Below are 12774 nucleotides of genomic sequence, written 5' to 3'. Positions count from 1 at the left end.
GTTGGTATCACAATACTGTCATGTAGTAACTTTTTCACTTCCATGCTCACTTCCCTGTTTTTTATCACTGCTTTCAAAGAACCAGCAACCTTTCTTCCCTGCTGTACCCTTTCAAGCACTTCACCCTCCAAACCTCCATCTTTACTCATCACACTACCCAAGTACTTAAACGTACTCACATTTTCCAATTCCTCACCATCCAACCTCGCTGTACATTCACTGACTTCACCTCTCTCAAAGACCATCACTTTACTCTTCCTTACATTCACCTTTAGATTCCGTTTCTTACACACTCTCTCAAACTCATCCACCAAGCCTTGCAGCTCCCTTTCGTCTTCACTCAACAACACAGTATCATCTGCAAACAACAGTACAGGGAGTTTCCAAACACTATCCTCTCTCACCAGGGCCACTCCAACATCCACTACCCTACCTTGTACCTCTTTTATTACCCCATCCATGTACAGATTGAACAACCATGGAGACATGATACATCCCTGTTTCAAACCAACTTTCAAAGAGAAAAATTCACTTAGTTCACCAGCCACACGCACTGCAGCCTTCGCACCATCGTACATACTCTTCACAGCATTCAACAACTTCCCATCTACTCCATATATTCTTAACACTTTCCACAATCCTTGTCTATCCACCCTGTCATATGCTTTCTCCAAATCCATGAAAGCCGCATACAACTTCTTTCCCTTCTCTAGAAACTTTTCCACTAAAGATCTAAGAATGAATATCTGATCTACACAACCTCTTCCCTTCCTAAAGCCTCCCTGTTCTTCTCCAACTAATTTCTCTGTTCTTTCTCTAACTCTGTCTATAAGTATCCTACCATACACTTTTCCTATTATACTAAGAAGGCAAATGCCCCTATGATTACCACACACTTCTTTTTCCCCTTTTCCTTTGTACAAGGGAATAATTATACCTGACTTCCAATCCTCCGGGACTCTACCTTCCTCCCAGGCCAATCTGCACATCTTCCACATCCATTCTACTACTATTTCTCCCCCATGCTTCAGCATTTCACCACACACTCCATCAATTCCTGGGGCTTTCCCCGATTTAACTTTCTTCATTGCGTCCACAACTTCTATCCTACTGATTTCTTCCTGTCTTCTCACCTCCCTCCTTCTCCCAGCCATTCCCCAGCCACTCATACTCGCATTACTTCCATCCTCTACATTCAACAATTCCTTAAAGTGTTCTCTCCATCTGCTCACTTTTTCTCCCTTCTCCACTAGTAACCTACCATTTTTTTCTTTCACTCCCTTGCTAACTTCACTTCCACCCTGTCTTACTCTTTTCACTTCTCTCTAGAACATTTTCTTACAGTCCCTCCACTTTACACTCAAATTCCTTCCAAATTCCTCATCCACTCTCTTCTTACTCTCTCTTACTAATCTTTTCACCTCTCTCTTTCTTTCCACATATAACCCCCTCTTCCGCCTCTCAGCTTCTTCCACGCCCCTATTTCTCATCCATTCATTGTATGCTTTCTTCTTTTGTGCCACAGCCTGTTTCACCTCTTCAGTCCACCAAGCTGTTCCTTGCACCCCCCTCCGTCTTCCCAACACATTTCCTACTAACTGAGCATACGATTATCAGATTATCAGTCCTTTCTCACGCCTCACCTAGTTCTACCCCACACTTATAATGGGTTTCGCAGTTGTACAGGACGCAATTGAATGGAAACGTTTGCTAATTAGAAAAAAATACTTTCATCCATGTGTTCTCGTAAGTTAGTGTTCAGTTCCACATTTTTCGTTCAATTTCGTGCTTCTCAACATGTTTTGGACCGACTGAGCATACGGCTATCAAGTCCTTTCTCACGTCTCACTGACTACCTCACAGTCATATGGATTTTGCAGTTTTAGGGGATGAAACTGAATGAAAATGCTTACTAATCAGAAAAAAAAAATCACTTCCATCCATGTGCTCTCGTAAGTTAGTGTTCAGTTCCACATTCTTCGCTCTTCTTCTTCCTGACAGTCTTATGTTTTTTGGATTATTTCTGGGTGATAATTAAAAGTTTAATGTTAAATCTGTTTCCCTGTTGGTTTTAGCTGTGTTTCATTGCGTCAACTCGTTTGACTCATCAGGGTTACAGTGAATGGGCCTGTCCTAACCTAAGAGTTTAACTAAACTTGACCTAACCTAGCTTAACTATACCTAATAATTTAACCTAACCTAACCTAGCATCCAGTTGGGAAGTTGTGGGACGAAAACCACCTTTGAGTACATCAAGACAATCATAGGTACGGCTTAAGGAAGGTAATGATAAAAAGTGGGAAATTTTTTGGCAGGAAAAGGTAATGTACCACCCTGAAAATAGTCAGAAAAATATAGAAAACAAACTGGAACAATATGAATTGAATTGGTAAGGTCCTTCTACTGCTTTAGGTACAGAGTACGTTTACCAAAATGGCAAAAAAGTATGGTATGAATGAATGCACCATTATAACGATTTGGAAGGACCAGGAGAAGATAAAGATCGTGCATAGGAAGCGATGTGAACTCGGCAGCTAAGAAAGTTTATATGTTGTCCTGAAGCTTACTGAGAAGCTTATAGGGCTTTATATGGGGCAGCAGAGAACTTTCACTTTTACCTCTTCTTACCACCTTACCCCACGTAGTTTACCCCAACTTATACGCATCATCAGGTAATACAGTGAAAGAGATATAACTATTGTAATTAAGAACATCAGTGGTATTAAAGATAGCATTAATAAACATGTCGGGCTGGGTACCCTTGTGTTGCTATATAGCTTCCCGGCACTCTTCCCCCACCCCCCACCCATAATGTTAAAGTTTTGCCTTCTCTCGTATCATGTGGCCTTCTGGAGAGACATTAGGCCGTATGGTTAGACTAAAATTTATGGGTCTGACAGTTTTAGGGGACGAAATGGAATGAAAATGTTTGCAAACCAGAAAAAAGTACTCTTTCATCCAAGTGTTCTCGTGAGATAGCTTTTCGTTTCACAGTCTTCCTTCAGTATCACTCTTCCCAACACATTTTGGACTGACAAGCAGTTTAGCCATACTGTATGCTTAGTCTGTCCGAAATGTGTTGGGAAGCGTGATATAAAACGAAGAATGTGAAACTGAACACTAATTCACAAGAACACATGGATGAAAGAGTAATTTTTTCTGGTTAGCACAAACTGTCATTCTATTTCATCCCCTAAAGCTACCAGTCCCACAAATTTTCGTCTAACTATACAGCCTAAGGTCTCTCCTGAAGGCCACATGATACGAGAGAAGGCGAAACTTTGACAACAACATTGGGGGTGGGGGCGGGAGGGAAATACTGGGGAGCTACATATCAACAAAACGGTACCCAGCCCAACTTCTGTTTTTGTTAATGCTGTTTTTAATACCACTGATATTTTTAATTACAAGAGTTATATCTCTTTCAATGTTTTACCTGAGAGTGGGTGCAAATGGGGGTAATTTATGTGGGGTTAGGTGGTAAGAAGGGATAAAAGTGAGAGTTTTGGAAAGTTGCCAGAACACATTGTACCATTATACTTGTACGAGCACATGTAAATATATTGCCTAAGTAACGCAGACTTGAGTACCAAGGTCCTTGTCCAGTCCCTATTGCCTGCGGTACTCGAGGTTTGAATGTATAAACTGTACATACAGGTATGCCTCGATACATGATCTCCCTAGATGTGATACCCCAGCTTAACAATGGGGGTAGAAATACCATCATACTCCGCCTAACGATGGCCAAACCCCGATTTAATGATGGATCTTTATTTTTTAAATCAAATTTTGATGATATTTTAGACTAAAATTGTGTTTAGGTTGATTTATAAGCTGTTTTTAGACTTAGAGTAATGTGTTTTAGCCATATGTCAGGTGAACATTGTCATTTAGGGGTACAGTTTACTAAGCTTGATTTTTTCCAGATATATTTGATTTTCAGATTTTATTTGTTGGTTTTAGTGAGTTACTTACAGGTGTCAGACTTAGGTTAGTTTCTCTTACAGCTGTTTGGCAATTTAGATTGCCTTTAAACTCGTTTTTGGACTTATTTGGGTGGGTTTAGGACTTGATTGAGGGAGAAACCCAAGGCTCAAAAATGCATCCCTATACTTTACATGTTAAATCTACCCCAAGATACAATACCCCACCTAACAATGGGTTTTTACTTAACCAACTGCATCGTTAAACCGGGGTATATCTGTCGAGAGAGAGAGAGAGAGAGAGAGAGAGAGAGAGAGCTCACTATAACAGACTAATCATGGCCCAAGCCATTCCAAAAAAAGGGAAATTCCAATAAAGGCAACATTCGGACTTCCCCCAGCTAACCCAGACTTTTTTCAATCTATCAGACATTAGTCTGGATCGCACCAACGGTTTTTAAATTGTTTTCACTACCATTGCAGTACTTTACTGTATTATCCATTCACTATAATAAGTTTCCAGAGAAGGGAAAGAAATTGTATGTGGCCTTCATGGATTTGGAGAAAGCATATGATAGGGTGGACAGATAAGGATTGTGGAAAGTATTAAGAATATATGGAGTAGATGGGAAGTTGCTGAATGCTGTGAAGAGTATGTATGAGGGTGCTAAGGTTGCAGTGCATGTGGATAGTGAACTGAGTGAATTTTCCTATATAATGGCTGGATTTACACAGGGATGTGTCATGTCTCCATGGTTGTTCAATCTGTGTATGGATTGGGTTATGAGAGATACAACGTAGGGCAGTGGATGTTGGAGTGGCCCTAATGACAGAGGGCTGTGTGTGGAAACTCCCTGTACTGTTGTTTGCAGCTGATACTGTGTTGTTAAGTGAAGATGACGGGGAGCTGCAAGGCTTGGTGGATGAGTTTGGGAAAGTGTGTAAGAAATGGAATCTAAAGGTGAATGTAAGGAAGAGTAAAGATATAGTTCTCAAGAGAAATGAAGTCAGTGAATGTACAGTGAGGTTGGATGAGGAGGAAATGGAAATGTAAGTGCATTTAAGTACTTGGGTAGTGTGATGAGTAGGGATGGAAGTTTACAGGGTGAAGTGCTTGAAAGGGTACAACAAGGAAGAAAGGTTGCTCGTTCCTTGAAAGTAATGATAAGAAACAAGGAAGTGAGCATGGAAGTGTAAAAGTTACTACATGACAGTATTGTGATACCATCTCTTACGTATGGAGGTGAAGCCTGAACCTTGTTGGAGGGACAGAAGTCAAGAGTGAGAGCAGTGGAAATGAGTTATTTCAGAGGAGCATGTGATGTCGCATGGAGAGACAGTGACAAATGAGGAAGTGAAGGAACATTGTGGAGTGGATGTGGATGTGATAGGAAGTGTTAGGAGTAACACACAAAGGTGGCTTGGCCATAAGGAGAGGATGGAGAGTGAGAGACTGAAATGGAGAGTGTATGTGAGTGAGGTGGAGGGGGGATAGGAGGAGGCCAAGGATGAGATGGAGGGATGGAGTGGAGAGGTATATGAAAGAGGGGGGGTATAAGCAGGAAGCAGGGCAGTGAAAAGGGGGGAGGATAGGGCGACATGGAGGCAATTTGTTTGTGGCCACCCCTTACAGGATTAAGGTGTCTGACAATATACAGATAGATAGTATAATATATATATAATAATACTATACCATACACTGATAGGCATGTCTTTTATTTGCTTTATTGTAGTGGTCAGGCAGTCCGGACTGCTTCTGGCTTTATCAGACTTTTTCCGATATACAGTATAAGAATTTAGTCCCGTAGTTCCTAGATTCCGATAAAAGAGAATTCCCAGTCTATTGAAGTCTGGTATATCAAGGTTTTACTGTACTTATATACTGTATATATTATTTGGCTGTGGGAATAAGTTTTAATTTGATAAACAATGTGACAATTTCCCAAAAAAAAGAATGGAGATACTTTATTGTATTATGAAAAGCTAACTACAGTACTGTACACTTTAATTATAATCTGAAGAACAAGACCACAACATCAATTAGTGTCTAAGGTGGTCTAGCCACTAAATTATTTTACAGAAATGGTTACAAACAACTGAGTAGTTTATGAACAAGTGACATGTTACTTGAGGATTTTTGGAGGATAATGGTGGGCCAGTCAAACTGGATTTGTGGGCCAGATCAGGCCTGCGAGCCATATGTTTCCAACCCCTGGTGTAAGGTTATGGCACTGCCAACTGCAATGCCAATTATATGCAATGGATGCAGCTTTTAGCCTTCACGATATGGTGAGGAAAAAAAGAAGCAAATAGAACAGATATATTGGTATATTACAGTCACTGCAAATAATCTAAGGACTACCACTTTTAACAAAAAAAAATCTTAGGACTAATGTATTAAAAGTAATTGAAAAGACTGAGATAAAACACCAAATTTGCACACAAACCTTTTATACCATACTTCAACATTTCTCCTTTATTGTCCAAAACACTGAGAATGCACTTCAGCATAGAATGAGCCAAATCAACAAAATATTGCCTGTCCAACTCGACACACCAATGTTACTTAACCCCTAACAGGCGGGCGACATTACGTAACGTCCGTGTGTGAGGAGGCGGGCGACTTTATGTAACGTCCAGCCATTTTCGGTCCTAATTTATTGGTGAAATTGGGTGGTAAGGCATCTATGTCACCTACTGTCCTGCCCTTTACTCTCCCAGGCATTGAAACAAGTAAAACAGAATATACATATAGAATTGTAGTGTTATAAATGTTCAAGTAAAATAGTACAGTATATACATACGTAGGTTTTATTGTTATAAGTGTTCAAGTATATTAGAAAACACATACATAAGATTTTGAAGACAATGAATAATGTAAAGAATGCATAAATGATAAATATAGTGTTCAGTGGTGAAGAACAAGCAAATGAGTGAATAGTTTGCTAGCCTCGCCCCAGGCACGCCTGGTGATAAGCTGCCTGCCTGTACTTTTCCCTCCTCCTCCCACAGCCAGCAGAGACGTTTTACCACGCGTGTAACACCTCTTGCCTTCATTTTTCATCCATTTTCATCGATTTTTGCATGTTTAAGTTTATTCCTTGATACATTATTTTTCTGAAATTATGCCGCCCCACACAGTTGTATATTTGACAAGTTGCCCGCCCATAAGGGGTTTACAGCCTCCTGCAGATGGACCAATGCAGATGTCTAACCTTATTGCTGGCACTCCTTGTTACACAGAAGCATGATTCGTCACTGAAAATGACAGTTTTCCAAACCTCTTCCATCCACAATTTGTATTTCTTGCAAAATTCAAGCCATTTCTTTTTCAAGGCTGGGATAAGGACAGGATTCTTGGTGGCAGTGTGGCAGCAAAGTCCAAGAGTTGTTTGCAGTCGTTGCTGGATCATCCTTGTAGACAAGTTGGCAAGCACAATTGGATTTTCAGCCTTCAACTGCTTACTTGTTATTGATGGCTGATTCATAACCATCCTTCTGAGCAAGTTGTCTGTCTCCTCAATCGTTTTCCTCGGTCATCCAGATCCTTTCTTTTGTGCCAATACCGTTTCAAAATCGTTGTGTTGGGCACAACTGCACCAGATCGAAACGGTGTTTTTGGAAACTCCAAGCTCCTTCACTATTTCAGTCATAGACTTGCCTCCTTTATACAGTACCCTCTTGTCCAGTACTATTCTCGTCCAGTATGGTCGACAAAAAAAAATAAAATAATTTATTACTGTAGTACGGATTTGTTGGGCTAGTACGAATTGGCCATGCAAAGTAGGTCATATCCGAGGAGTTCTTCTCTAGTACTGTCGTGTTGTGTCCAGTACTATTACCCACCCGGGTGCGGGAAGATGGTCAACACTGAAGAACGTTTCCCTGGTACTGCCGTGCCAGTACAGTACGCCTTCCTCGTGACTCATGACGTGTGCCAGTCAAATTGCAGTATTGCACTTCTCCCTGATGACGAAGATGACGATGTGTCAGTGTGTGACTATGCGGGATTTATAAGAGAGGTTGAGGCAGTGAGGCCTCCTCAGGATCCTGAAGGGGGTCAGTAGGACCTCCTACAGCCTCGGAAATCCCTCCCCCTTTCCCCTCAAGCCCATCACCACTCACTTTAAAGGGTGGTAAAATCTTAGTTGTGTCAAAATGTAGTTATGTTCAATTTTGGGAGGACTTTTTCAAGGCTTGTCAGACATTATTCATTTTTCCCATAACGTCTGTTGTTTGTCCAGTACGGATTTAGTCCACTATGGCAGTACTGTCTGACAAAAATACCATACTGGACGAGAGGATACTGTACATGGTAACAATCTGCGTATTCTTGACGATGGATTGTGATTTACCTGGCATAATGGTTCCGTAGTCACATGGAAGGGCGTAGGGCTATGTGGGTAAAAGTGCAGTGATGAGAAGGGGTGAACAACATACAGCACCTCTCTCTTCCATGGCTACATTAACACCGAGTGGGCTGAGCAAGGTGGTTATCTCCAATGGGTAGCCACTGAGTTGCCAAATGTACGAGAATCTCAGAAAAATTCATTCGGTCCTACTGAGAATTGCAAAAACTGTTAGGACCTCCTTTCCAGTCCTGTTTTTTTTTTTTTTTTTCTCCCCCCCTAAGTTTTTTGGCAGTGACTGCATTTATGAACTAAAAAATATATACTGTACTACAAAGCTTTGCTTTGGTTCTCCTCTTCCCATGTGACTATAGGAAATAGTCAGAAAATAATAATATCTTTTCATCACAACTGTTTTTCAATAACTACAGAGTAAAAATATCTCACCTGTTTGAGTGCTGGTTCATCTAAGGGTGCACATTTGACCTGTCCATTGATGTATGAGTAAGCATCTTGTAAGAAGGAACGTACTCGCCGCAGGTGGGCCTGAGCTTGTAACATGCTGGTGTTGGTGTACTCCACCTCTGAAAATCGCAGCATGGTTAATGGTAAGAACATGAGATAAAAAGGGTGTAGAGGAAGTTGTGGGCATTGTAAGCATGATTTTGTGTGGACTGTTTGCCATGTGAGGTGGAGTCAAGAATTCAAAGGCTTGAAAGATAAGTCAATGGATGTATGGCCCATTTCACAGCACAAACTGGCTCATAACCTTCTAGCTTTCCTACTTTCCCCTGACTGTTACTGGTCCCCTTCCACCCTATACAGTACAGTACTTGTAGTACAAAAATAGGAAAAGAAAAGATGATGAGGAAGAGGAGGATATACTGTACAACACCACAAGGTGTGAAATACATGCAATTCACTGCCATCTCTTAGACTGTTAATATAAAAAATTCATATCTACATCAAGTCTACTATATTCAACAATGTATCTTGTAAATAAATCAAAGTCAAAATCCAGGTACTCGACCTCTGATCCAACTACCCATAAACTAGGCTTCCCCAAATCCAGCTATTCTTAAAGTCTATCAGGACATGACCTTTCTCTTGCTGAAGTATAAAACACACACACACACACACACACACACACACACACACACACACACACACACACACACATATATACCTGTATATATATATACAGTATATGAGCCTCTGTGGTACAGTGGTAGAGTGTGCGTTTCGTACACGGGTGAGCCAGGGTTCGCGTCCCGCCAGGGTAATAAACTTTGCAAGTGTTCACCCAGCCACGTACTGCATTGGCAGACACAAGGGGTGCTGTGGTTGAACCAGTGTCGCTTACTATAAAGTATGCTTGCACCCAGTCGGCTTGTGCGGGCCGATTACACTTGGTTCACAGACTGCACACACATCCAAAGCCACTCCAACACTACAATTACACTAACAAGCACTTCTCACCCTACATACAATCTCTACTAGATAGCCTAAGCCACTTGGTAGAGATGCATTGGCTGTATCGTCCCGACTTCGGTCGAGATAGACCGGTCCTGCAGTGGATACTCAAACGGCTGCTGCTGATGATGATGATATATAGTGAGAGTTTTACGCCAGGTACCCCTTTTTGGATAAGGGCTAAGGCGTTGCCCCTGGGTAGAGGACTTTGGTTTGGAGCATGTAGCATTTTATGACCGGATGCCCTTCCTGATGTCTACCAATGACCCTTGGGTGGATTCGATCCTCCGACCCTACGGTCAGAGCGGAGCGCTCTAACCCACTGAGCCACGGCTGATGATGATATATATATATATATATATATATATATATATATATATATGAGGCATCTAGAACCAAAGGGGCATCGGCGCCAAAATGTACTTCTGAGTTATGACGCTTTAAAGTTGTGTTTATGGCAACGTCATAGCCAGAAGGCAATAAACAAACCTTTTATACATCAAAATGATCATCAGCGCCTATGCTCTACATGTAAAGCCAAAAAAACAAAACAATAATAACCGTAACCGCAAAATAGGCAGTAAACCAAACCCCCAATTTATAAATGGACATAATAACATATTGTAGGGATTTAAAAACATAGCAGAAAAAACATCAACGAATGTATTAATGTACAAAACTTTATTGACTGAAGATTCCAGTTCACTTAATATTAATAAACGAATAAGTATTACTGTAATTTCACGTTTTTGACGACTAAAACTGTAATCAATGCTGTTATTATTTTTCCTCTACCTTAATAGATTGAAATAATAACACTAAAAAAAAAAAAGTAGTGTAGTGCTTAAGTAAATTGAGAAGGGGTAGTGGGGGGTTAAATGGTGGGGTCATCATCTAGGAGATCGACATCCAACTCTGCCTCCTCGGTGCCACATGCCCACGTCCCCTCCCGCTGTCTCGCCTCACCACTCTCTTTTCCTCTTCCTTTCTACCTTTTTCCACTTCTCCACACACTTCTGACACTTACAAGAGGTTATAGGCACCACCTCCTCACTTTAACTATGTGATGAACTCATCTTGTCACCCCCCCTTCAACCCCAATAACAACAGCTCATCTTGTCACCAATAATCCACGATAAATGGGGTAAAAATCCAATACGTAATAATTATACACCTCAGTGAACACAGGAAGGAATCCTCACCGTCACACCGGGCGGGCCACACGCTTGCTGATTGGCTGCTCTGGGGTAGTGGCAAAGAGTGAGAATGCTGATTGGTTTGGGCTGTGTGGCTTAGATGCCTGCCTGCTCTGATTTGTTCGCCCTGCAGCATGGACAAGCCCACGTGACTTTGAGCATCTCTACCACTGTCCAGAAGGCCGAATCTTGTATGGCAACCAGTGGTGTCACTGAGAAGAGGGTTAAGCCTGTTGCCTCCCATACCTAACTCAAAACCAGTATATTGGTGGGGAGCCCCTTTGGCTCTAGACGCCTCATATATATATATATATATATATATACCACGTTGAGTACACCGCTTCCCGTTCGATCAGCGAAGTTAAGCAACGTTGGGTCTGGTTAGTACTTGGATGGGTGACCGCCGGGGAACACCAGATGCTGTTGGCATCCCTACGTCAAGTGGGGTTGGTGGAGGATTAGTGCCCCTCCCTGTAAAACAATTAACTCTAAGCCCTTGGCCACCCTGTCTGGGATACATGGCGTCTGGCAATGAATGAATGAATGAATATATATATATATATATATATATATATATATATATATATATATATATACAGTGATCCTTTGGTTACAGCAGTTTTCATTATCAATACATGAAAATCTGCGCATCTACCGTTATCAAGCATTTTTCAGCTAAAAAACATCAAGATCGTGCCACTCGAGCTAGTTTCTGCTGAAAATGGTAATGCAGTGTCCATGGTTTCTGATGGCTTTGAGGGATTTAAAGATGGGGCTCTACTCGAGGAGTTAACCCCAGGTGGTGAAGACCAGTAACGCATGGACTGTGAGCTACAGCTCAGGCTGGGTAGCATTGCGCTGCGAGCTACAGCTCAGGCTGTGCTGGCTGTGCATCACTGTAAACAACTCGACCCTACACAAACTTACACATGGTGCTACGCAAAGACGACGAGAGAGAGAGAGAGAGAGGTTTTTTTCTTTTCACCAGATGATGCCCTGGATGCTTATCTTCAAGTTTATAATAAACAAAAACAATTTATTTTTTATTTTTATTTATTTTTTTTTTAACTATTCCCGTATGTAAACTTATGCATGGCTCTGCACAAAGACAGAGAAATTTTCTTTTCACCAGATGATGCCCTGCATGTTTATCTTCAAGTTTATAATAAACAAAAATTGAAAATAAACTTTTTTTCCTTAGTTTTTTGCACACCACAGGGTGGGAAAAACAAGGTAACTGCGCAATCCACGGGTTAACTCTCCACCCCTAGCCTCAGAACCTCTTACCTAAAGCCCATCTCAGGTCTCTATGGTACATGCCTTTTTCATCCTTTTCTATTAACCTAACCATGCCTATGTGTGTTTCTGGTACTTACCATAACACTGTACAGTATGTATTTAGTGGGTCCAAATTGTCGTACATGGGAAAATTTGGACTTGTGTTTGGGGCGCCTGGTACCAATTACAATAAATGTCAAAGGTTCTGTGTATTCATTATCGCACAATTTCTGTTACAATATGCCATGTTTGGTACCAATTATGCAGGATAACCAAAGGATCAGTGTACACGTATAGTCATGCCTTGCTATACCCTGGGGATAGGCCCTTAAGCCTTTGTCCAGAAGCTGGACACTATTTAAAAAAAAAAAAAAAAAAAAAAAAAAAAAAAATGTTACATCGTGAAAACCCATTGCCTAGTGATTTATCATACAGTAAGGTGACATGTGTAGGAGGAATGCTGGGCTTTGGGAGCAGGCTGGGAGGCCTATGCGCAGAGCTGAACTCACAAAATATGTGTATGTGTGTATACAGTAATCTGCCCACTATCTGGAC

General features: G+C 41.3%; 1 protein-coding gene and 1 pseudogene across 1 annotated transcript in view; one reads left to right on the top strand and one right to left on the bottom strand.

Annotated features, from left to right (window-relative positions):
* Nucleotides 1-12774, bottom strand: part of CysRS-m (cysteine--tRNA ligase-like protein, mitochondrial) — a 245783-nt gene that overhangs the window by 122092 nt on the left and 110917 nt on the right. Inside the window, exon 9 of the mRNA XM_080281646.1 lies at nt 8720-8856. Coding sequence (XP_080137772.1) covers nt 8720-8856 — 137 coding nt within the window. The remainder of the gene's footprint in view (nt 1-8719; nt 8857-12774) is intronic.
* LOC145411729 (5S ribosomal RNA) lies at nt 11252-11370 on the top strand (annotated as a pseudogene).

This window comes from Coenobita brevimanus, chromosome 90 (assembly GCF_032717465.1).
Source record: "Coenobita brevimanus isolate Jiangsu-jjx chromosome 90, ASM3271746v2, whole genome shotgun sequence".
In the NCBI taxonomy this organism is placed as follows: domain Eukaryota; kingdom Metazoa; phylum Arthropoda; class Malacostraca; order Decapoda; family Coenobitidae; genus Coenobita; species Coenobita brevimanus.
The sequence above is the reverse complement of the archived record's forward strand: the minus strand, read 5'-3'. Positions and strand labels throughout refer to the sequence as shown.